The sequence below is a fragment of the Neopsephotus bourkii genome, unplaced genomic scaffold (genome assembly GCF_033783945.1).
Source record: "Neopsephotus bourkii isolate Nb327-2 ecotype Australia unplaced genomic scaffold, CSIRO-AGI_Nbou_v1 NB_1037, whole genome shotgun sequence".
In the NCBI taxonomy this organism is placed as follows: Eukaryota; Metazoa; Chordata; class Aves; order Psittaciformes; family Psittacidae; genus Neopsephotus; species Neopsephotus bourkii.
The window spans coordinates 2,527,908-2,552,522 of NW_026901526.1; the positions used below are offsets into that span (position 1 = coordinate 2,527,908).

A 24,615-nucleotide genomic window follows, 5' to 3' on the forward strand; every position below is an offset into this window, starting at 1 on the left:
GCTTAGACTGAACACCGCTGCTTGCTTGTGCCACATTAATGAAGAAGCCATCTCCAAATACAGGTAGTATCTGCCCTGGTGATGCTGATGTTGGAGCAATGCCTTACGCAGCTCCTTCTCCTAGGAAGGGTGTTAATAGTGTTAAGTCCCAGCTCACAGGAGTGGTGAGAGACGATGGGAAGGGTGGCCAGAGCCACCACAGCATTGGGCAAGCAACATGCAGCTCAGGTTTTGGCTGAGGAGGGTATAGAGGCACCAGCCAGCCAGATAAACACTGCTCTAAATAAAATGCCATATAGCTAGAGCCAGCCTGCAGGTTTGAAGGGTTGTGGAAATCATGGCTCCAAATTAATTCTGAATTAATTAGCTGAATGGCATGGGAGAAGTACTGGCTGCTCAACATTCTCCAGTTGGAGCATGTAGAGGGGCTACAGTGACCAAGGGTGGCTCCTGAAAGTGGGATATTGAAACTAGGCCCCCAAATCTGGTGGGTGGAATGATGCAACATCACTCTGCAATGTTTTTCCTCACGGCAGAGCAGCACTTAGAGCTGGCACTGCATGGGCAGAAGCAGTTGTTTGGCCCCTGTGCCCTGTGTGCCTGAGAGGTGGCATCTGCAATTAGCTGGCGCAGTGATGTGAATCTTCTGGCCCTTCCAGGGAGGTAATTTAGACATAATGAAGATCTATAGTAATCAGATAATTACTATCGATTGCTCTTTAGACATCTTGACAAGGTAATTAGGGAGCACTGGAAAGAAGCTGGAACTGATTCATTGGCATAACCTTAGTCTAAAAGGTTTCCTGATTTTGTTTCTTTTCCTCTAATGGTTGATAAACAAACATCATTTTAGCTTCAGGATCTGCCAGGTGGTGGGTTGGACCATTTTTTGTGTGCTAACTAGATCTTGAACGTGATCAAGAGTAGTCTATTTTATACTGGGCTAAAACGGAGGCTCCTTAGTTGGCCTGGTGTAGCATCCTGGTTTTGTGTGCCTGCATACTTCTTGAGCATGCTTATTCTGTGCACGGTTGGCTTTGGCCACGTGAGACTGGTTGGTTGGCTCTTACAATTAAATATGACTGAGAATGGCTGTGTTAGTTTCTAATGGGACTCACGTAGGTGCCTTTGCACTTGTTTCTTCCACGTGGACTACAATTAGGCTGTAGGTAATGGTCCACTGTGGTCTCATTAGTTACAGGCATGTATTTATTTTTAGCTGCAGAAAAAGACCAGGCTCTTGGCTTACTGGCTTTTAATTAAAAGATCAGTATTTCATAACTGTGAACCTATGTATTCCTATGTACAAAATGGTCCATCACGGTGTTTTGCATTGTTTTGACACCATCCTGCTTAACAATTGAGTCTCAGCATAAGCATCTGTTACTGCCTGTATCACTCTGTCATAGAGCAGTTTGCCAGGGGGCCAGAAGCTGAAGGACCAACAGTATGTGTAGGCCCCGTATCAACAAGACTTACACAAATAAAAGCTTCCAAAACCAAAACAGTAATGTTACCATAACATGTCCAATTTGGTGAGCAATGAAGACTAATATATTTCTGTATTTAAATTATACTCAGATCCACTAATGCAGTTCTGGTTCATGGGGAAACAGAATCCTATGCAATGCCTGTGCATTATTTGTTTCTGGATTACGCAAGTTACACATCTGTAGCAGCTGATCTCAATGGATCAGAAGATTCAATATCAGAAGTGTTTTGTTTTAATGAAACCTGACCACCTTCTTCCTTTTATCACAATACTGCAGGAGGTCCTCCAGCTCGAGCGGCAGATGGGCGGGCAGCTTTTGGAGGAGCCCAAAACTTTGTATTTTAAGGGAAGCACCCACAACCTCCGCCTGTCCATTCACGACATTGCCCACTCTCTCTGGAAGAGCAAACTGCCAGCTAAATACCAGGTGAGCATCACAAACCATTCACACTGGATACTAGCAATGGGTCTTAAAGAAATAGAGTGGCACAAAGGGGTGTTTAAAAAACACCAGATGCCAGGCTACAGTCCTGTGGACATTTTTTAATCTGGACAATTTGCAGTGACAGTATCATGGAGCCCACAGTCTGTAGTCCTATTGCATCCCCACTCTGGTCCCACACCACCCCCTGACTATACTTTTTTTTGCTTTCATCCTTCAGGAAATTCCCTTTTACCACATCTGGAGTGGATGCCAGAGGAACCTGCACTGCACCTTCACGCTGGAAAGGTTCAGCCTGAATACCCTGGAACTGGTGTGCAAACTCTGTGTCCGGCAGGTCGAAGGAGAAGGGCAGATCTTCCAGCTCAACTGCTCTGTCTCAGAGGTAAATTACATTGATGCATTTATCTGATTGCAGGAACATGGGAGGACTAAGGAAGTATATTCTTTCCCACTGCTACCTGTTTAGTGCTTCCTTTTTTCCTCCTGACTGCTGGGATGGATATAAGGGATGGATTACATTGTTGCTTTTTATCTTCTGTTGCATTTTTCCTTAGTCTCTCTGATCTGAAAGGGAGCATCCTCCCTTCAAGGGAGGGAGGAGGGCAGCTATGGTCTCCCTGCTCCTGCCACCTTTCTGTGTTTATGAGAAGGAGCTCTTTGCCTACCATTCCCTAATGCATCTTTCAAACCACCACATGGCCCTCTTTCCTGGCAGGCTACAAGACCATCATGCCTGACATTTCCTTGAAGGGGGAGAAAGAACAGAAAAATGTCATTGCCGTATGTTTGCACGAGCCACTCCCCTCTCATCCCACATAGTAACAGCTGTGCAATAGGGAGTATCAGATGGTCTAGTTGCAATAGACTTTTCTACTCATATTTTGCTACTGCTACATATCCTGACAGTTATCTTTGACACTTTTTCTTTTGATGGCTGACATTTTCTAGTAGAAAAATGTAAGTTTGGGAACATTTTTGCCAATGCTATGTAGCATCTAGAGAACCTTCGTTTCTTGGGGCAGTCAAGCTTAGGGCTGAGACCAAGCAACATGTTCAGGTGTGACGTGGCACTGACTTCAGTTAATGTGCTGGTGGGTTTTATGCCTTAGCATCCCTTAGCAGCTGTGAAAGTAGGCTCTTGGGCAGCAATTGCTGCTAGCTGACTTGGGGAAGGGCCAGGAGGCCACTGATGAAAGTTACTTGTGCTGTAGGGCCCCAATAGTGTGCAATATTACCCACAACATCTGCTTAGTTAGTGGGTATAAGGTTGCAGATTCAGCTGGGGACTACACAGCACTAAAGACAGATGGTAAAACAAAGTATCATAAACAATTATTGTAATAAGGGCTGCATTGAAGTAATCTCTAATTTAACCTCACAGAGAAAAGAACTGAGAGTAACTTTAATGAAATGCAAGTGTACACTATAATCATCTTCAGCTGGTTGTGTGTAATAGGGCCTGGTAATAGATTCAGAGGGAACAGGATAATATTCTTGTCTTGTGCTGTGATCCCATCCATCAGGATTGAATAGAGGGAGTGAATAATATCACTGTTATCAAGGCTGCCTCCTGCAAAATTGCTCCTTGTGGTTGACATCTTGTGATGTTCCTGAGCTTCAGCAAGGGGCAGGAGGACCTTGGGCTGCTAAGGGCTGGCATATACGGCTGTGTAAACTAGAAAAAAAACTCTAAAATTCAGACAATTTGATGACAAATTCACTACAAAGTGTAATAACAGCAATCTGGAAACTGATGTGTATGCCTGTAGAAGTGTGAAAAAGGCACCAGATCAGACATCAGGAAACCTTAGCTGTGGCTCCTCACATTTTCTTCTGTGGGTAGGCCAGTGGTATCCAGCTAGTGGTTAGGCATTGCAGGACCACACTGGCACCTTTCTTCATTGCTGAATCTACCTCTTTGCCTCTGTCACCCTATGGTAAAAATACAGTAACACAGTTACTGGTTTCGTGCATCCTCCCTTTATGGGCTTTCCCTTTTGTCCCCTTTAAAGGATGTAAAACTTCTGCAGATTCAACTGTCCTATTCTGGCTTTATACAGTGTCTTCCACTGGGACTTCAAAATCACAAATGCAGTGAATGTCGAAATATTTGCAAGGCAAGAGGAAGACTGCATTGGATCTCTCTTACCACTTGTTTTTGAAATCCCCTTTTTATCTCATGCTGTCAGTATTCACGCAAAAGAACCTCAGGGCATCACCACAAATACCTGGGCTCTTTCTGCGGCAATCCTGACGAACCTGGGGCAGCAGGCCACCTCAAGAACCAGGGCAGTGCTGCCTCAATGTGTCACTTGCATCCCTTGGCCTAAAATAAGAAGGGAAGGCTGTCAATCCGTGATGCTACCAGTCACCACCCTAGAGCCACTTCTGACCTAGCAGCATGGGTGAGCCCACAGGCAGCAGTGCTGGCATGCAAGTCATTTTGCCAGCTCCTGGGCTGCCCCCATTGCCAGGCACTTAAGAGAACAGTAGCTCATTGACTGAAGTGGTGGGTTTGGGGTGGCCAGTCTGCGATGCAGGCCCTTGGCACCCAAGTAGGGGTATAGTATTCAGCACTGCTTTAGGCATTGTTAACTGAGGATATTACAGCATGGCATAAACCTTCCATAAACAGCATTTGGCGGGGGCGGGGAGGGGGGAAGGAAAAAAAGTTTACTAAAAAAAGGGGAAGAGGATTTATTGGTGTGTATAAAAGGTTATGAGTGCACACATTCCAGTTATCTATCTCCAGCACAGAGTTAGAGCCATGTAAAATTGAGGGATCAGCTTGTGCCTGGGGCAGTATTAACTGACTGTCTCTGGCCTGCCCAGCATCAGAGGCTTCCAAGAGACTGGGCGCTCCCAGACGTCAGTGGTGTGAGCCCACTACTGGGTCAGTGTGGAGTGGGGGGCTTGGGGACTGCCAGGAGGGTGCCTTTGCCAGCCAAGCCCGGAAAGCCCAGTCCTGCCCCAGTAGTAGCAATTTCCTCTACAATGTGTCAAAGTACTGAATTTTCGTTATTTTATCCAGCCGTAGTAATCTTCACCCTCAAAACAAAAAGTAGAAAAAAAAATATCTGCTGTCTGCTCAAAGTTGTTTATAAGTATGTCTCCTTTTCAGCTGACTAACATAAATGCTAATGCAAGTGAAAGAACTGAGGCTCTGAGGGTATAATCTACAGTGGTCTCTTCACTGTTGTTGATTTTTGTCTTTTTCTCTCTTTCCAATGTCAGGAACCTACTGGCATCGATTATCCTCCCATGGACTCAGCAACCACCATCACCACCATAGTAGGGCCCAGCGCTTTCAGCATCCCCCTTCCAATAAGGCAGAAGCTGTGCAGCAGCCTGGATGCGCCCCAGACCAGGGGCCATGACTGGCGGATGCTGGCCCACAAGCTGAAACTGGACAGGTGAGTGGGGCTGTCTATGTGGATCGGGTGGTGAAGCCCCCAGGGAGGGATGTGCAATTGGGTCCTTGTGAAAGTCCTGCTGAGGTGAATGAAAGCAGGAGTACAGGATGACAGCACATGAGGTGAGGACCTTGACAGCACTGGCAACAGGGATGCGTTGAAATCATCGTATAGTTAGGGTTGGAAAGGACCTTAAGATTAGCTAGTTCCAACTCCCCTGCCATGGGCAGGGATGTCTCACACTAGATGATGTTGTCCAAAGCTCTGTCCAGCCTGGCCTTGAACACTGCCATACGAACTCAGATATCCTTCATGCACCTGGAAAAACGTATTTCCTTTTGGCTTGTTGCAGGTACCTAAATTATTTTGCTACAAAATCAAGTCCCACTGGGGTGATCCTGGATCTCTGGGAAGCCCAGAATTTCCCTGATGGCAACCTGAGCATGCTGGCAGCAGTTCTTGAAGAAATGGGAAGACACGAAACCGTTGTTTCTTTGGCAGCAGAAGGAAATTACTGATGCAGCCTTGGCGTGGACAGGAAGGACAGACACAGGGAGCGGTAATGCCCTGTTATTACAAACGAGAATTGAAATGAAAACCCAGACCAATAAGTTACACAACATATACTGCAGAGAAGAAAGCAAGCAAACAAACAAACAGAAAAAAGACCAGCCCTGACCTTCACACATGCTCTCCTTGTACATTATCACAGGATCTAAAAGAATTCATGCGAAGTTGTACCTTGAAAATATAAATCAACTAATGTTCCTCTCAGCTTGGCTGTACGCTGCTTGGTACAGGATTTTACAGTTTCCTAGGAAACGCTTTTTATTGCTATCCAGATGTATGGATAAACTTTCTTAACAATCCCAGTTTCTATGGATGTTGTTTACATCAAATTCTGGACAGGGGTAAGGAGACTGTCCATGGCTCTTTATATTTTTTGTTTAAAGCCATTCTAGACAAGGCTATGGACAGTTGGTTGTGGCTATTTCAGCTTATTGGTTTCTGGTGAATTCAGATTTTGGCTACAATTCTGCACATTGATTGTCTCACAATGATCCTCCTGTCATTGTTCTGTTTCCTAGACCTACTTGTAAAACAATAGCAAACCAGAAAACCAGAGTTAAAAAGGTGTGCATCTAGAAAGCAGGTACTCTGGGTGCTAAGCAGGAACACATGTGAAGTCCTATTCCTTCCCTGAGGCAGTCTCACTGAGGCTGAGTGGAGAATAATATCTATAGGACAGCAGGGAACATAAGGTTTGGAGTCAATTTTCATTTCACAACATAACAACACCTTTTTGCACCCCTGTGCAATATGAGGGGGTTTAATATGCAATGCAGAGTGGTTGGGGGGTGGGGAAAGAAACCCAGAAAAAAAGAAAAAAGAGAAGTTGCTATGATGATTATTTACTAATTAGTATCTAGTACAAGGATTATAATTATTATTATTAATATTATTATTGTTACCATTATTACTTTAATTTTGTCAGCAGCAGAATGAATCATTCCAGTTTTTATGGCACCTCTTGTCCCCTTCCTGAATGTCTTGCAAGACATCTGTCTTTCCCTTCTCCAGCCATCATTTTCTTCCTCCGAAGTCCTTTAGTAGCCTACACTGTTTGCTCATATCATGTTAGCATTTCTGTGCTTCATGCCTGTTGCAAAGGTGGTATAAACTGGTGACACTCTGCTATAGTCACTGATCTGCACCCATGGAGGATCCAACCCAACACCCCTCCCTGGGATGTTTAGCACCACTTTGGTGCCTCCAGATTGCTCTAAGAAGCAATCCTGTCCCAAGATGGCTGTAAACCAGTGACAACCTCCCAGTCCAAATACACCTAGATCACTGGATCAGGGACACAGGTGCAAGCACATGGAGGCACTGATGCTGATTCGTGCATCCAGTGTGGGTCTCCATATGTCTTGCTTTGCTTTGAAGTGATCTGAGAGCCAGCAGCTCCCACAGAGCTGCGGATACTCACTGTACAGAAACACACCAGATCCCATAATGTTTGTGGTGGTCCAGGCTAACTGGGAGTCCTCTGCTGTGTCTTTTCTGGGTGAGATGCAGTCATGTCCCTCTTGTCCACCACAAGCACGTGAAGTGGGAACTTGGCAAAGGGAGCCAAATTTGCCTGTTCAGTTGTCACTGCACATGTTTTTTGTTTTCTGCTCAGTGAAAAGACTGGCTCTTCGGTATGTGACAGTGCGTAGGACTGCAGTAGTTTTACTGCCAGGTTGCCTGTCCTCTCCTGGTGCAGAAAAGGCTTTCTTCCCCAGCCTGTCCGTTTCCAGATTTCCAGCCAGGCCCTGTTGTGCACACATGCATGTAGTCCCACTCCGTGTGCTTCCCAAGACTGGAGATGGCTTGTTTTCTTTCATGGTTTTGGTTTTGTTTTTCCCCAAGGCTTTCCAGATTGCGCCTTTAAAGGTAACTTTGAAAATGTCATCAGTCAAAAGGAAAGGAAAATTCCATCTGCCCTTTCTCCCATTTGACATTTCACAGGCTTAGGACCTTTTAATTTCTCAGCTCCCTGACACCAGCGGGGTTTTGATTGACCATTGGGCAGCAATCATAAAACTCTCCCTTCCCTGTAAAAGGTAACCCAGCAGATTGCAAACCAGCATCTCAGTCACAACTGGAGTCCAGAGGACATACTTTTTAACTTCCAACATATGTCTGCATTTTGCCTGTGTAAGCCCCACCTTCTTTTAACGTGGAGATGTCATGGGCATCTATTCAACAACAATCATCTTTTTCACCTTAGGCATCTGATGCAGCCCATTGCAATGCTAATGGAAATCTGTGGCATTTCACACAAATCCTGCTTTCAGCTTCAGGAAGCTTTGACTGGGGCTTCCAGCTCTGCCTTTTTCTTACATTTATGACTTACCTTGGAGCTCTAAAACAACCCTTAAAAGATGGGTCTCAGCTTTTCTCCCTCCTGTGCCATCTTGAGGTGTAACCACGGTTGTATTTAGTGCGTACTTCTTCACCCTTCCCGTGTGGCTCCTTTTCCAAGGTAGATGCATGAGCTGAACTGTTCTGTCCCTTCTCCTCTTCGGTTCAGTCTTTGGTAGCTGATACCCAAGCTCACTGGTACTCCCAGCTCTCAGTTTTTGCTTGCTGGGCAGCGTGTGCAGCCTTCTCACTGAGGCCTTGCCGGAAAGTGTCTCATAGTTACCACTATCAGTCGATGATCTTTTTGCCAACTCTCTGACCTACTCCCCATGCCTCATTTAAGAAAAAACAGAAAAGCAACAGCCTTAAAGTATTCTGGGGAATTTTCCTTTTGCAGTGTCACTGTAAAGGGGATTTATTGAGTAGAAAAGACAGCCTCTGATTATGAGGAGTATGCACGGAAGTGGATGGAGATCAAGAACATCACTGCTGGCAGGAGCATCACTGTCGCTGGGAGGTGGAGCTTCTCTTCATCCATCCCAACTGTTCAGAAACCTTCCCTTCCCTACTTAGGTCCTGAACGGTTTCTCCAGCTTTTCCTCCATCAGCCTTTATAGGGTCCCAGCACAGAAGTGTGCCAGCTCCCTCAGCCCTGACAGGGAGCAGAAGCTGCCAGGGGTGGGCAAGTTTCCACCACAGAGCCACTGTGTCCCACTTTGTCCCAGCAGCTCCACACTCTTGCTTTGCCACTGCTGCTAACAGCAGGTGCCACCTCACCTGATGCTCCCTCTGCATTTGTTTTGCTCAAGGGTTTTTTTCTTCCTTTTTTTTTCTCACTGGCAGGGCATGTGGCTGGGGAGATGGCTCTGGCATAGGTCAGTGGTATGCATCCCTCAGCATCCCCATCCTGCTGCTCCAAGGAGGGAGGGTGGGAAGCAAAGATGCAAGGGCAGCCAGATCAGATCTTTGAGAGTAATACTTTTGGTGGGAGAAAAACCATTGCGTGGACACAGTGCCATCTCGTGGGGCTGTGCTCCAGCTCCAGCATGCCACAGTAAGCAACACCGCTTGGGGAAAGGTTTTCTCCCATGTGGTGGCTCTTTAACAGAGCAAATAAGTTTGGCGGACAGAACCAATCCTTACAGGTTATTGTAACATTTTATGTCAGGGAAGCACACCTGCTTTAAAAGAAAAAAATGGCTGCAGGCTTCTTATCCTCCAGTTATTATTACTTTTTTTTAAAATGCTTATCTTCTTAGCTGTCCACCTTCAGCTGTCTACTGTAGCACTGTTGCTGCTCTTCACACCATCTCTTCATTACATGTTGGTTGCTAGTGCTATAAATAATATATATATTATATAAATATATATAACATATCTACTGACTTCAAGGAAAACCGTTTCTTTCCAAGTAAGAAACAGTGTTGGAAGCAGTCCTTTTCACCTGACTTTTTCTTCAGTTCCTCTTGTGTTGTGTTCTTGTAAAGGTGGCTGTCTGTGTATAGGGTAAGTTTGGGGTTTGGCTGGGATTGTTCAGAGTTTTCTGATCACAGCTGATCCACTGTATCTATCTCACTAAACAGTGCAAGGCCTAAGTGCTGCTTTACCGAGTCTCAGAAGTTTTGAGGCAGTGAGGGTCTCTTCAGTCAGGATTTGCTCCATGGGAGACCAAGACTTTTCTTTTTTCCCTGTACTGCTGGCAGAAATGCAGACACTCGTGAGACATACTGGAGTCTGGGATGCCGATGGAGCAAAACATCTCTGTTCCTTGAGTTTCCCACCCTTTCTGTTGCTTACATATAGAATAAATGTGTTTACATCCCCTCATTGTGGACAGTGTCCTAATGTCTTCTATTGCTACCTACAGTAGTTTCTTCTTGCTTCTCTTTTTCTTCTTGTTTCGGGGTGGGGGGGTATGGGGAAAGGGCAGGGTGGAGGGGTTGTCCTTAGGCCATTGAATGCTCTAGCTGAGTAGTTAGTTGCCACAGCTCTGACGTTACTTCTAAACAAGATTATACTGGTGAGGTGGTTTTGTTTCTTTTAATCTCATGTCCAGGACACTTTGTAAACTATCTTAATGAGTGTTCAGAAGTTTTTTCAGATATTACTCTGTCCACAAAGTAACTGTTTGCAGGCTAGCTTAATGGTAGGCAGTGCAAAGATGTGAGTAGTTTGTGAATGGAAACTAAACTTTTGGCCCTTCTCCCACAGGGACTCCAATGAGGTTTGACTTTGGGGTCATCACCACAGTCCATCCTAGCTTGTGTGTGAGTAGCTTAAGTTCATAAAATGAGCTGCACTGCAGAATTTTAAATGCTGAAGCATGTATCATCTCAGATACTCTTTGAAGTGGGAATTTAACAGAAATGTGGTGTGTGTGTTTATATACACGCATACAGAGACGAAAACAAAAGACATCTACCCCTGGATGCTTTTAACTCTGATGTTAGTTGTGGGCATCCTCTTATGACCAACTTCTGCTTGTGAAGGCAAAGGTCAAAATTCAGTGCTGTATCATCACTGCAAGGTCAAATAAGCAGTACCGCGAGAGGCAACAGAATAAAACCTGGCAAGGCACTAGAATTAGACTTGAACCAAAGCCACAGAAACAAATTCTCAAGTTTGGTAGGTCAAGCTCCTCAATTGAAATAGCCGCATTTAGTTTATTTACTTACTTGTCCTTTAAGCTTGACACCTGCTCCCTGAAATCTGAAAATCCTTTTATCTGGAAGTTCTTTGATAAGCTCTGCCTGTACAGAAAAGCAGTGATAATCCAGAGTTCCCACAAGCCTCTATCACCAAATAGGTATTTCACATTTTCTGTGATGTTGGTTAAATGCTTACAAAGAGATTAATTGCTATGTTTGCTGTACCCTGGGCTTGGCCTTTTCTCCCAAAGCATCCTATGCTGTGGCATGTGAGTAACTTCTGGATGCCTGTGAAGAAGCGGGATGTAATCAGGCAGGGCCATCCCTCAGTGGTGAGGTGGGTCTCTGAGTACTGGCACTCTGGCCTCCAGCTGCCAGTTGCAGCTGGTGGGACAATAGCTCTAGATGAGAAAAGCTCATGCGGCCCAAAGATCCTCTTTGGCTGCTGCCAGCTGGCTCTTGCTATGGATTGCAAGTAAATTTGGGAGCTCAAACAACATGAATAGAAAGCAAAATCAGTCTGGAAAGTAAACAAAACTAGGCAGAATAAGCAGCAAAACACTCTTCTCCCATAAATCTTGTAAGGCACCTTGCAAATACACCCCTGAGCCATGAGCCAATAACCTACCTTGAAACAGGATGCGTGACACAGCCAAGACAGAGAAGTTACGGCATTACCGTTTTGGCACATCTGTGTGGTAGACCTTTTTGATAACACATTTTTTTGTCTGTAAATGTTGAATAATAATAATAATAATAATAAAAATGTAAGATGGTACCTTTGGTACCTTTCCAAAGCAAAGAAGGAGGGTCTATAGGAAACGAAATGTCTGTGCAGCCTGGGCCAAGAAATAGGGTGTATTGCATTTCTCCCTCTGCTTCCCATGTCTCAGCTATACCAGGGTTCATGGGATTTGTTTTCTTTGCTATTCGGATCTGGAGAACTGTTTTGATTTTGATTTCCCTATTGCTATATCTTCTATGCAATTCCTTTTCTAACAACTGACTTACTACCAGAGAAGTGCTAGCCATTACATTATTTGTATTGCTGTATAGTGGAGGTGTGGTTTACTAGTTCTGAGTGTGCCTCTTACCCCCCCTCCCTTTTTCTCTTTCCCTCTGTTTGTAAATGCCTGCATTTATTCTGTCAGCCTGACATGTACAAAGTGTAAGAAAGAATTTTTAAACAGGTAATAAATTATATTTATAAGCAACTGAAAAAAAAATACACCGCTACCTTGTGTTCAATTGTTTAGTTCCTGGAAGCTGTGAAGGAAAGAGAAGCCTTTTATTTAGGTTCTTTAAAACTCTGTTCAAAAGATTCCTTGCAAGAGGACAGACATGGGTGGCCATGCAGCACCAGCTCATGTGGCGGTCCCCTTGTAGCTATGGGAATGGAACTGAGTCTGGCAGGACTGGCAGCTAACTGAGCCAATACATGATGCTCTGAGATCAGATGGAATACTGGGCTTAATCAAATACGCTGAGTATGGCGCAAAGCTACGGCCAAGCGCCAGCAGCAGGTTTACTCTATGCAAAAGCCACTGCACCTTTGGCAACATGGAGGGAGAACTATTCATTTTTTTCAAATGTCACTGTCATCATCTTCTCTATAATAAGAAGAGGTAGATTATATATGAAGAGGACTTGGAGCTTTGACATGAAGAGACGAGCTGTATCCCAGGGGACACATAACATCATAACTTCTTCAATGGTAACTTTGGCCACCATGATGCCACTGTTAAAGAGAGCTGAGCTGCAGGCAGGACTAGTTTCTGCAAAATTAAGATGCTCACTTTGGACACGAGCCACTGCTTTTAGACACACTTCCCAGTGTCTGGCTGCCTTTCTCTTTGCATACTTAGCTTTCACAGGAGACAAGCTCTTTCTGTCCTTCACACTATTTTCACCATGTCTACATGTATTGCCAAACTCAAAGTTTTCCTTTGGTTTCTGACAGCCCCATGGGTTGCATCAGCTATAGCCTGCAGCCTTGCACTGGCCAAGCAGTTCCCTCCTATCATAGAATCATAGAATGGTTTGGGTTGGAAGGAACCTTAAAAATCATCTAGTTCCTGCCTTCCACTCACTAGACCAGGTTGCTCAAACCCCCATCATGTCCTTGAACATTTCCAGGGATGAGGCATCCATAGCTTCTCTGGGCAATGTGTGGCAGTGCCTCACCACAGTAGCTTCTTCCCTGTATCTAACTTAAATCTACCCTCTTTCTTTCAATTTGAAGCCATTCCCCCTTGTCCTGTCACTACAAGCCCTTGTAAAAAGCCCCTCTTCAGCTTTCTTGCAGGCCCCCTTTAGGCACTGGAAGCTGCTCTAAGGTCTCTCCAGAGCCTTCTATTCTCCAGGCTGAACAAGCCCAGCTCTCTCAGCCTGTCTTCACAGAGAGGTGCTCCAGCCTTCTGATCATTTTCATGGTCCTCATCTGGACTTGCTATCTTCAAGGACTTTTCCTTCATGTACCTCACCTCTAGCTGTTCTGAGAATCCTGGAACTGTCTGCTCTGAAGGTGGGACTGCAGCTCTCCTTCTGAAGCAGGGAAAGGTACTGTTTGGCATGTTTCACAGGGAAGCAGAGCTCTGGCTTTGGCACAGGACAGTAAGTAGCATGACTCTGCCAAACTTAAATGGAAGTAAGACAATCCTAATGTCGCCTGCAACTGCAGAAGATACAGGTAGCTGAGCCCAAGGCTAAATATTAGTCTTGCACCTAGCAAGGTGGAAAGAAAACAAGAAGAGAGCCTAAGACTGCCCCAGGAAGCCCTATCTGGAAAATTAGTGGGAAAAGCTAGCAGCAGAAACAGAGGGCAGCTACAGAAACACCTATCTCAGCAGCATGCTAGAGAAGGGGCAGCCCAGATGGGCTGTGCTGGAGCACTGCATCACCTTCAGCACTGTGCAGCCAAGGAGGGGCAGAAGCAGCCCAAAACTACAGGATACAGGGACATGCCAGGGACAACGTGCAATAAGCATGGGACTTTCCCACCTAGACGTGGCCTGGCAGAGGGACTGTGGAAATGTGGCAGAAGAATAACTGCAAAGCTCTGCTGCTGATGACAGGTGGCCTGGGGCAAAGCAGGAGGGCTGCATGGTCTGTGTTAGCACTAGGATGATGCTCAAGGTAAGAATGCCATTTACACACTTACTCTGGACGTAACTGGCAAGGTGATTACATGTTAGGAAATGCTGAGCTAAACGCTGCATGCTGCAACACAGCAGTGCAGAACGAGAGGAGAGCTCAGGCTGTACATACAAATACGCACAAATATCTCCCTATATGTCAAGATGCATATGCTCCAACATCTCTCAGCATTAAGCAGCAGCACATTTCAGCTGACACAATGTATGTAGGCTGCAACTTTCCCCCCCCGAAGCACATGGCTAGAAAATACAGCTTCGTGCGCAGATAACCTCTTGTGCTGTTAAAAATAGTCACTATTCATAAATATGTGGGGGAAAGAAAGGAAGAGAGGGCCTCACAAAAATACTATGCGAATGCTAAATTTCTATAGATTTACATAATCAGCCACAAAATGTGAGTGACTGCTCCATTAGCGATAACACTATTTTAATTACTATTTCTCTCTTCACTGAGTTGTGAAAATGGGTGCTTTTATATGCCAGTGAAAACATATGCAACATCTTGCTGGTTTACTTATCTGCTCAGATGAAAATTTGTATTTAAAATAAATACGTAAAGTGAGGCATGGTCAAAACAATCTAGCCAGAGAAACTGAACCCAAACGTGGTGCTTTTTGAGCACATGAGAAGTAAACAGAAGTAAAACCAACCTCTTTCATGTCAACATGGAAACAATTTTATTTGGGGGGGAATGTTAAAACAACCATATACATATAGTTTGAACAAATACAACGTAACACAGTTTGTTCCCCAGATTTTCTAATTACAGTATTTACAGCTTTAATAAGGCACTGGTTCTCAAAAAAGAACACAAATTAGTTTTTTAGTCTTTACATTGTCAACTTTTTCTTTAACAGAAATAACTTTGTGCTAGAGAAAGGATAGCAGTTGTTAGATGGCAGCTCTCTTCCCTTTTTTGGGGTGAGTCTGTTTTTCCTCTTCTCTCACCTCTGCCATCTTATTTGTATCAATAAGTCACTAAACTAAACTTCCTTCAGTGATTTACATTTCAAAGCTGGATTTCCAGACTTGTGGGCACTGAATCATCTTCACCACTGACTTCCAAGCCTTCATCAATGTGAACTGTGAAACTACCAAAATCTGGAAATGACATTAAAAGGCCACACCTGGCAAAATAAATGCACTAACCTGTAGTCACTGTACTTGCTAAAACCACAATATAGTCAGTAAGTGTTGCAGAAAGTCAACCATGCAGCTAGTAACTTCAATGTCACAGTGCTAGAATGACTTCTATGCTTGCCTTAGGCTGTTTTCTGGCCGCAGAAATATCCCTTTAGAATAGCACTGATTACAAGTGGGTAGACTTGAGGGTAAAATCTGACCTTTTAGTCCTGGGAGAAAATGGGTAGGCACTAGTTAAACAACCACAGACCTTTTGCTTTCTCAGAGTGTGTCTCCTCACATATATATCACTCTCTTTATTTTCCTATACAGCACCATTGCAGAGATTTGTCATTTATGCATTTTCATAAATAAATACTATGTTTTATTTAGTGCTTTATCATCTGTAATAGTTTACTCTTAATCCACACACTGGAGTTATTCCAGACTCCCAACTGAATATATACATATTTGTGTGTATATATATATATATATAAACCACATAAACTCGAACATTTAACATACATACTTTATGTAACCTATCAACCAGTATCTTAGATCCCTTTCTTTTGGACCAAAAAAGGTAAGACTCGTTCAGAAAACCAGTGACTGGCCCTTTCTCTCGCAACACACACTGATGGCAGGTGCCCTGTGTCCACCAGTCAGCAAAGCATCCTCCAAAGCAGTTTTTGGGAAAGCCATAATAATGATAATAAAAATGTATCTGAGGAAAGCAGACGTGAAATACACCTAACGCAGAAGGGAAGAGGCATCTCTGCTGCACAACCACTTACCCAGAACCTCCAGAGACCAGGCACAGAGGTGGGATCAACTGAGCCTGCCTCCAACCAAAGTCCCATCTGCTTTGTCAGAGCTGAAAAACCCCAGTTCCCTGGCGCTGTGCTGATTACTATGAAAGGGCATGAAGGTGAAAGGAGTGAAAGTGGAAACCCTGTGGCTTAATTCAGTAAGACAAAAAGGTGAAGAGATGCTAGGCTCTTCTCATTTTGGGCCGCAATCTTCAAGCCAAGGTAGGCAAGGAAAGGAGCAAACTCTGCTCTCAGACAAGTAAGCACACTGCTTTTTAAGGACAGGGGAAACCAGCATTGCCCCCTTAGAGCCACAGTTTGGTGTACTATTAGCTCTGAGAGATTTTCTTTTGTATTCCTCAGTATTTTTGGGTACAGGAAGCAAAACTGCTCTGCAGAAAAAACACTCTAATTAACAAAAATCCCTTGATTAAAATTTTAATAGCTGTAATCATGGAGGTCTTGCTGAGTCTTTTGAACCTGTGCATTCTTCTCTTAGCTTGAAGCTATAAAATGGAAATTTTTCCAGCTAGAAAAACCTTCAGGGAGTTGTGAGTTAAACCTCAATTATATACCTACCTACCACATATAAATCAGTTTTGTCCAAAATGGGAAAAAAGAAGCATTACAGAAATGCTGAGGCTAAATCCAGCATGGCAATTACTTAAATTCAGAAACAGGCTTAGCATAATCAAAGCAGCATTTTTGTAAGGACTTACTTCAAGATAAACTGAACATTATCTAGTGAAAGAGGACACAGGCAAAAACTTTAAAAAACAAACCAAGGGTAAAGAAGGATAAACCGATAACTCCTGTACATCGCAGCTTTCATAACCCGATGAAGAACAGAGGCCCTTCCGAAGAAAGTATGTCACAAGGAATATTCCACCTCTAATTTCCCCTTCTGTGGTATGAACACTGCAGCAATTGCTGCAGCCCCAGAAAGGAGGAATAGGGAAAGACCATCAACACGTTTCCCTTTGCTCTTCTCCTCTAAAAGCTCGCCGTGCTGGGAACCCTGATGATATGCAGCCCTAGTGTTGCCTCCCAGAGGTATGGAGGCTTCTGGGATGCCGCATGAAAAAGTAAGGCAAATGAAGCTTGAGGCAAATGGTTCATTTTGTGGTGCCCCTCCCTGCAGTGGGAGAAGCACTGGAGGTTCTTGCCTGCTGTCGGCTACAGTACCCAGCCTTCACCACCCACCCGAGTCCCATACTCCTTCCCGGTGGACTTCCTACTGCAGTCGGGAAGCACCAGGTATCCTTGCTTAAAGAAAAATGATTGCCATTTTAAGGGAAAGTTTTCACTTTCCCTTTCAAAAGGAAACGCATATGTTTCTTTCCAGCTATGGTGATAGATGGATACCTTACTTCACGCAGTCAAAAGAGCAAGTTAGTAATTTTTTCTCACAAGGAACTTCCTCTCACCCAGTAGTTGTGTATGTACGTGACAGCAGCTTCAAATTCACCAGCAGATCCAAATGTGTACTTCATTTCCACTCACACACAAAGCATTTTATTTTGCAGTGGAAGGAAAGATAGAAAAAAGAAAGCCAAGAAAAGGGGCACTTGCTTATCATCCTAGTACCAGATTGCCTGGAAACATGAAGAGCTTCTTCAAACAAGTCACACCAAAACATACTCATACAGCTCCAGATTATCTCAAATGAAGTATCATCTCCCCTGGGACAAGCCACCCATACGAACCTGGCTGCTTGTGCTCTAACCATGGCAGGAATGCAATCGGGCTTCATGTCTACACTGTGAGAACCACTCACACAAGAAAGGCTATGGAAAGTCAGCTCTGCATGTACGTGACTTCTAAGACAATTCCCATTACAGCTCCTCTGAGCTGCACAGGCGCATCTGCCTGTTTTGTTAAAAGCTGGAGTGCAATAGTCTCTTTAGAAATGAAAAAGTTGCTTTGCTTTCATTTTCAGCAGTTTCTTCCTTTTTTTTTTGTAATGTAATAATATACTTTTTTTTTTTACTTCTAACCAAAAGTTTTATTTTCATAAAATTTAAAGCAGTATCTTTTTTAAACAATCAAAATAATAACAATAATAATAATAAAATAATAAGTGGCTTTCACAGAAAGCAACATGCATAATCTTAAACCAGTTACTAAAACTGTATTTCCCCATGTAAACAAGGGCAGACAAGCCTCTTCTGATCTTCTATGTCAAAATTCAGCTGAGTTTTTTTTGCAAAGGACAGTCTCTCTAAAAGCTGTTAAACAAACTTACAGCTGATCTTAAGCATGACTGTATTGATGGTACTTATTACTGAGGACTTTTGATTGTTCTTCTGCCTGCATGAGAAAGTCCTTTTCCATGGGCCTTCATGAGAGCAGCCTCTGGCCAAGTCAGAGTTTAATGTCCTGCGACTCTGACATTTTGGCAAGTGTCTTCTTGACTCGCAGGGCTGTCAGTCGGGAGGCAGGATTGTGAGCCCAGCACTCCATCATCAGCTTCCCCATCTGCCGTAGGCACTGAGGAGAGAAACAGAAGTCCCACCTGGGTCAGTGGAAAAGCAGACTGCAGTTGGCAGCAATGCAAAAAACTGAAGGGAAAAGGTCTTTTCCAAGGGCAGCCAAAGAAAACAGACAACGTGCTGGCTGGTATTGCTTTTCAAGAGCTTTTGCTGTCTGTATATTGAGAGTTCTCCAAACATGCCAATTCCTCTTGTAATTTATGACAAATTATAGTCTAGACTTGGATATATGCTCCAGAAGAGCACTTTTATTTCTCTTTCCCCAAACCTGTGCAGCCTGACCTTCACAAGCGTGGCTCTGTACAGTGAGCCCTTTGCTGTACAAACACGGTGGAATTCATTTTCCTCAGCCAGTGACCAGCCCCTGGGGTACAGCCCAGCATGAGCACGCACCCATGGCTCCTGCCCAGTTGCACAAGTCCTCAAGCATCCCAGGGAGGTTGTTTTGGTTTCCCCCTCTGTTCCCAAATTGCTTATATCTCACGCCACCTAAATCTTTCATCTACCTGCAGAATATTCATCTACACACTGCTATTCCCAAATGGCAGCTAGTCTTCTGTGACTGTAGAAAACTTTACATCATTAAACTGTACCAATTAACATGATTAATGACCCCTCCTCCATAGTATCTCGAGAGCAGGTTTGCCTGCGGTAACTCAACTGTTCGTCTCCGATCCCATGAGCACAACTTTGCTTCATTACAGATGCTCAGCAGGAGAGCTCAGATTTCCTCTTGAGCCATCTCACCTCCTTCTTTTATTCTGTAAAGTATTTTCTGGATCCTACGTCTCCTCTGAAAAGCCACATCTGTAGCCCTCTGCTAAAATACCAAGAGGGACATGAGCATTGTTTTCTGTAAGATGTAAAGGAGTGAATGATCAGTGCAGCTCAGCTACTGTGGTTGTACTATTGCTAGTATCTTGCAATCATGTTAGCATAAAATCATAGTAAAATTGTGTTTCCAGGACCGCACACAGTGATCACAGAAAGCTGTATGCTCATTTCATGTCAAAGAGAGAGATATTTCCTTCTTATAAAAGGAAAAAGGTTGGAATCAAAGCCCACATATCAGCATACACTGAAGTAGCTGCCAATACACCAAGTATGCTGCAATTCTACTATATAATACAAAACAGCTTCTCTTTCAAGTTTTTTGGCTAGGCATTGATTTAATGCTATTAATGCAGGAAGCAGAAAGCAAAATGAGTGCAAGAGGAAAACAGAGAGTCCAAGAAGGTCTGAGCACAGCCTGCTATTGCTGTGGGACCTGGTAAATAGCACATGAGGAACACACTTGCAAATATTGTAGGTTATGGCCCCTGGGGCTCTGAAACCTTCTGTGGGGGTATCTGAGAAGGTCATGCTCCTTCCCAAGCCATGTTACACTGTGACTGGTGCTGGCACCAGTGGTAAAGCTCCTCCTCAGTCAAAATGATGCAGAATTGGGTCAACCTCACTCACTCGCTCTGCTTGAAAACAGAGGCTGCACTTTAAAAGCGACAGTACCTCATCACTGCTCCATCTGTTGGGAAACGAAGGGCGCAGTCTCTTGATACACACAATTTCCCGCATGTCCTCATACGAGGGGTCGGTGGGCACAAGGTCATGGTACGGAAGCTGGTATTCCTCAACTATTCCTGAAAGAAGTAATTAGTTGCCCATCATTTGCAAAAGACACCTTCCACTATGCTCTTCCCCTCTCATTTTGTACCAGGTTGGTTGTACTGGTTAACAATTAGATGTACTTCTTAAAAGGACTTCCCTGCCCTAGAAGTTTATTCCACAGTCAAATTCCAATGTAACCATTGCCATGTAAAGTCTGGGCAGACATCCTAATCTGAAAGTGCAATCACTTTTCAAGTGAGACAGTTTCTACCACTACTGTCCCATCCAGCGATCTTCAGTAAGGTATCACAGGAAGTACTATTAGCATAGGGCCTCTACCAGAGTAATCTGGCTGTGAAATAATCTTGAATTAGGTCTCCTTTTTACCAGTGGAACTGGTGTATGTTAAAGGGCATTTCTGTGCCTTTTCAGAACTTGGCAAGAACCTGTTGTGCACAACAACAAAGACAACAACATTACAGATTTTACGTTACATAACTGCAATGCACTTTGCCAGTTTGTAAACAGGGATCTCATTGCTCATCAGTGAAATTCAGCTTCTCTAGGTAACGATGGAGTGAGCATTCAGCACAATACTGCAGGCTTTAAAGACCCATAAAGTCTGGTGAGGGTAGTGTAGACCCAGGAGAGACATGCTCTCCTCTTACTTGCCACCAATGTGGCACATAACCGCTGCCAAGTCATTTCTCTGCATTCAGATTTCCTTGGTGGCAAAATAGAGGTAATAACACCCATCATTTCTGCACTACACTGAACTCTACATGCAGAAAGCACACATAGTCTATTTGTAGAAGGATGGATCTATGCCGTAAGTCTGCAGTTGGCTGCATTGCTTTATCTTTGCTGTCCTCACACTTGAATGCTTGATATCAGAAGGAAATCAATGATATGATAACAATGTAATGAGTGCCACTTCCCTTTTTTTTTCTCTTTGTCTTATAAACAGATTATTTATTTTAAATAATGGCACAGCATCCCCCCAAATTGTTTGTCCTCCGCCTTCTAATTAACTCTAACAAAACAAATAAATCACTGTTTTCTTTCTTCTAAAATAGCTAATACCCTCAGTCCAGCAAAATGCGTTACCATTGGAAAGGCCCCCAGATGAGTTCTGTATTCCTTCTTCAGTGCAGGCATCGGCTGCCTTCAAATGAGCCATTAAAACACAGTCTAAACCTCTGCTGCCGAAGTAGCACTGACTGATGCTTTAAAATAAGTTTCAACAAGAGAACAGATACTAAGGGAGTTACCTGTATGGTTTATCCACTTTTGTTCATCACAGTAAAAACAACTACTCAGTGAAAAAGAAGATTTGGGTTATAAATGGGGTTCACTGATACAATTAGAAGTGATCTCTCAGCTCTTTACCTCCTGAAACACATCTCCTTGCTATTTCCCAAAGGATGAGTCCAAAACTGTACATATCAGCCATGATGTACGACTGAAAATGGTTTCTGTTCAAGCTTTCATCCAGCACCTCAGGAGGCATATAGCGTTTTGTTCCTACACGGGTGTTGGGAGGTATGTCCACCTCGTTTGTATCACTAAAAGAAAAAGAAAGGGGGAAAAGGGCATTAAATATGTGATAAAGTGGCTTGAAAAGAAAGCAACTTAGATGGGAGAAGTAGTAAATTCAAACCATACCCACTCTCGAATAAGGTCAAAAGTAATGCATAATCTTAATGGAACAACTCTTACAAGGAAAACCTCTTAGTGTAAAGGCAACCCTCCTTAAAAGGCTGACCCACCTGAGGCTATGTTAAGTATTCAAATGCAGAACCAGTTTGTGACATTTCATTAGTACTAGCCTGAGCTCTAATGCTGGTGATAACAATTACATCTTCATCAAATGCTATTTTCTTAACATACTCCACCACCTAATGCTTTAGTCTTAGCAATTAATTGAGGACACTTAATAGCTGGGGTAGGATCACTCAGCTATAGCAAATCTCAGATCTGCAGGGAAGAGGAGTATAACCATTTTTCGTGCATGCATTATGTTTGATCTCTCCCAACCTTCACACATCAAGACGTGCAAATAGAGAGACATAAATGTGTAAAAAAATCTAATCAAATGTGTTATACTCCACACATTTACCAGAAAATACAATGTATACCTAATGGGAAGAAAATTCCCATTAATTATGTGACTGGATTTGCTACTTTTTTTTCTTATTAACTCAGATTCAGCTGTATCAGTTTTAATGCTTTTAAAAGTTCAATATGGTATATATTGTGGTTAGCTTAAAAAGGTCTACTTTCTTTTCTCCACATTCAAAACATATGTATTTTAAATGTGATGGATACAATGAAATCTTGCAGGATAATTACACAACTTCTTCTGTAATTTTTTCTCACCTAGAGCCATTTTTTTTCACCATTATGAAAATGACAAAAAAAGCTGAGCCCGAGGTCACCTACACAGTCATTAAATCATACATATGCCGGTGGTATTTCTGCATACTTCCAAGAACGTAACATAAATTTAGTGACCTGCAGTGCCTTGCAACATCTCAAATAAAATGAGAAATGCAGAGAACTTAACTCATTAGCTTTAGCAGAGCACACCCCTTTTAACTACTTTTTTCTGTCCTCATCCTTGCCTGAGAAATGCTGCCTAGGGAAGTATTCAGCATGAAAACAAGTCAAGTACGTAATGTAAACCCCATCTGGACTATGACAAATACATATTTCACCTTCTTTTATAGCAACACTTGGTATTTTCTAGTTCAGTTCATACCTAAGCAGCATGCTGCCTCTGTACTTGTCAGGCAAGGAGTACCCACAAAGGGTGAATTTCTTCCCTGAAGCTTTTACAGCAAATAGTGCATTTCCGAGTTGCTGTTTTCTAGGACCCCACTCCTTAACGTAAAAATATTCCTTCCTCATCTCGTAAAGAAAGGTTAGGTTCAAAGGGAAAAGCCTCACCAAGAAATCAGGCAGATAAGTGAATAGTGAGAAGAGAACATAAAAACTGCCTTTTCTTACCCTCTGAACAATTTCAATTCAAGATTTATACAGAATTCTTTTTTTTTTTTTTTTTTTTTTTTGCCTGATACTTCAGGGAGCACACGGTTTCAAAGCTGACCTCTGAAACTGCAACCTTCAGTGTATGGTCACATTTCTGTACACAGGAAATTCAGACACTTTGAACACACTGCTACCACTGCTGAGAGCTCAAGCTCCTTTTCAATGGAGCTGTCAGACAGCAAGGACTCCTTTACGAATCCCAGGAGTAACTTGTCCTACTTGTCTGCTCTAAGTTGTTTAAACACACAACTAATTTTTTTTTTTAATCAAATTTAAAAGCCATTTCAAAAATCAAATCTGTGCTTCGGCAATTTGATTTGTAGGAAATGAAACAAAAGGCGGTCCAAATGGGGTGCTTTTCAATAAATCCCAATTAGTAACTTCTGCAAATGATTAATATTATGCTATGCAAGTTGTGAATGTATTATCTTGGGATCAGACAAACAAAGCTTCAGTGACAAGTTTACTGACATGACTTCAACCTGTCATTATGACTTTTTAGCATGTGGCAGCAATGCTCGGGCTGCTATTGAGAGCGAAGTGATGAAAATGGAGCCTTTATGCAAATGCACCTAATGTGCTTGACAGTTAAAAAGCAACTATTTATATACCCACATTATGGGTTTATGTCACACTCTCACCCACACAGGTAGCCTTCCTGACACACAGACATGAGCACACACACTGCAGGTGCTTTATTCACATGTTGACGCTTCCTCAGTCATGAACAAAACCAGAGTTTGCCTCTGATTTACCAACTTTTCCTTGCCCTCCTCACTTCTACTCACCTGATAAACTTAACAGCCAGGCCCAAATCTGCTATACAGCAGGTGCCGTTCTTTTTCACCAGGATATTCTTACTTTTTAGGTCACGGTGAGCAATAGCAGGTTTGCCTTGAGTACTGAAGATCTCAGTGTGAAGGTGGCACAAGCCACTAACCGAGGAGTAAGCCAGTTTTAGCATAGCTTTTGTGTCCAAGGTAGTAGATTTTAGATAATCATAAAGTGAGCCGTTCTCATGGTAGTCAGTGATGAGATACAGCTGGGTCCAAGATCCTGTACCTTTAATGTCTGCAGCAATGAATCCTGCAGAAAAAAAGATTTCAATTTATAATACTTCTCAGGGCTTTTTTTTTTTTTTGGTTGCTCAGAACTCTCAACTGACAAGACACTTCAATGGTTTTATTTTAATAACGTATTTAAATTCTTTCATCTTACTTCCATGTACCTTTAGCCTTTAACATATTTTCAGAAAGCCCAGACATGGAACTACAGGTGGCAGAAACAGACGCATGGTGTTGGAGTATCAGTCCCCCTAGCCCACCCTTTTTTAACTTTTATTTATGCGTCAGTAATCCTTGAAACATCTTTCTTTTGGAAAGTGCTGGGTGGATAATTGCAGAGCACAGCAGGTAACAAAGCACATGAGGAAAGGGCATCAGACAACAGGAAATACAAAACTTAAAATTCAAG

General features: G+C 43.2%; 2 protein-coding genes across 7 annotated transcripts in view; one reads left to right on the forward strand and one right to left on the reverse strand.

The window, feature by feature from the left end:
- Nucleotides 1-6,118, forward strand: part of UNC5C (unc-5 netrin receptor C) — a 251,183-nt gene extending 245,065 nt beyond the window's left edge. For all 3 annotated transcript variants that reach the window (XM_061360947.1, XM_061360948.1, XM_061360949.1), the window contains 4 exons: nucleotides 1,770-1,919; nucleotides 2,155-2,319; nucleotides 5,172-5,350; nucleotides 5,703-6,118. In XM_061360947.1, coding sequence (XP_061216931.1) covers nucleotides 1,770-1,919; nucleotides 2,155-2,319; nucleotides 5,172-5,350; nucleotides 5,703-5,868 — 660 coding nt within the window. In that variant the 3' untranslated portion in view covers nucleotides 5,869-6,118. The remainder of the gene's footprint in view (nucleotides 1-1,769; nucleotides 1,920-2,154; nucleotides 2,320-5,171; nucleotides 5,351-5,702) is intronic.
- Nucleotides 6,119-17,330: 11,212 nt separating this feature from the next.
- The window catches only part of BMPR1B (bone morphogenetic protein receptor type 1B), a 191,160-nt gene continuing 183,875 nt past the window's right edge, over nucleotides 17,331-24,615 (reverse strand). For all 4 annotated transcript variants that reach the window (XM_061360953.1, XM_061360954.1, XM_061360952.1 and 1 more), the window contains 4 exons: nucleotides 23,931-24,228; nucleotides 21,481-21,656; nucleotides 19,993-20,123; nucleotides 17,331-18,484 (listed from right to left, as the gene is read on the reverse strand). In XM_061360953.1, coding sequence (XP_061216937.1) covers nucleotides 18,359-18,484; nucleotides 19,993-20,123; nucleotides 21,481-21,656; nucleotides 23,931-24,228 — 731 coding nt within the window. In that variant the 3' untranslated portion in view covers nucleotides 17,331-18,358. The remainder of the gene's footprint in view (nucleotides 18,485-19,992; nucleotides 20,124-21,480; nucleotides 21,657-23,930; nucleotides 24,229-24,615) is intronic.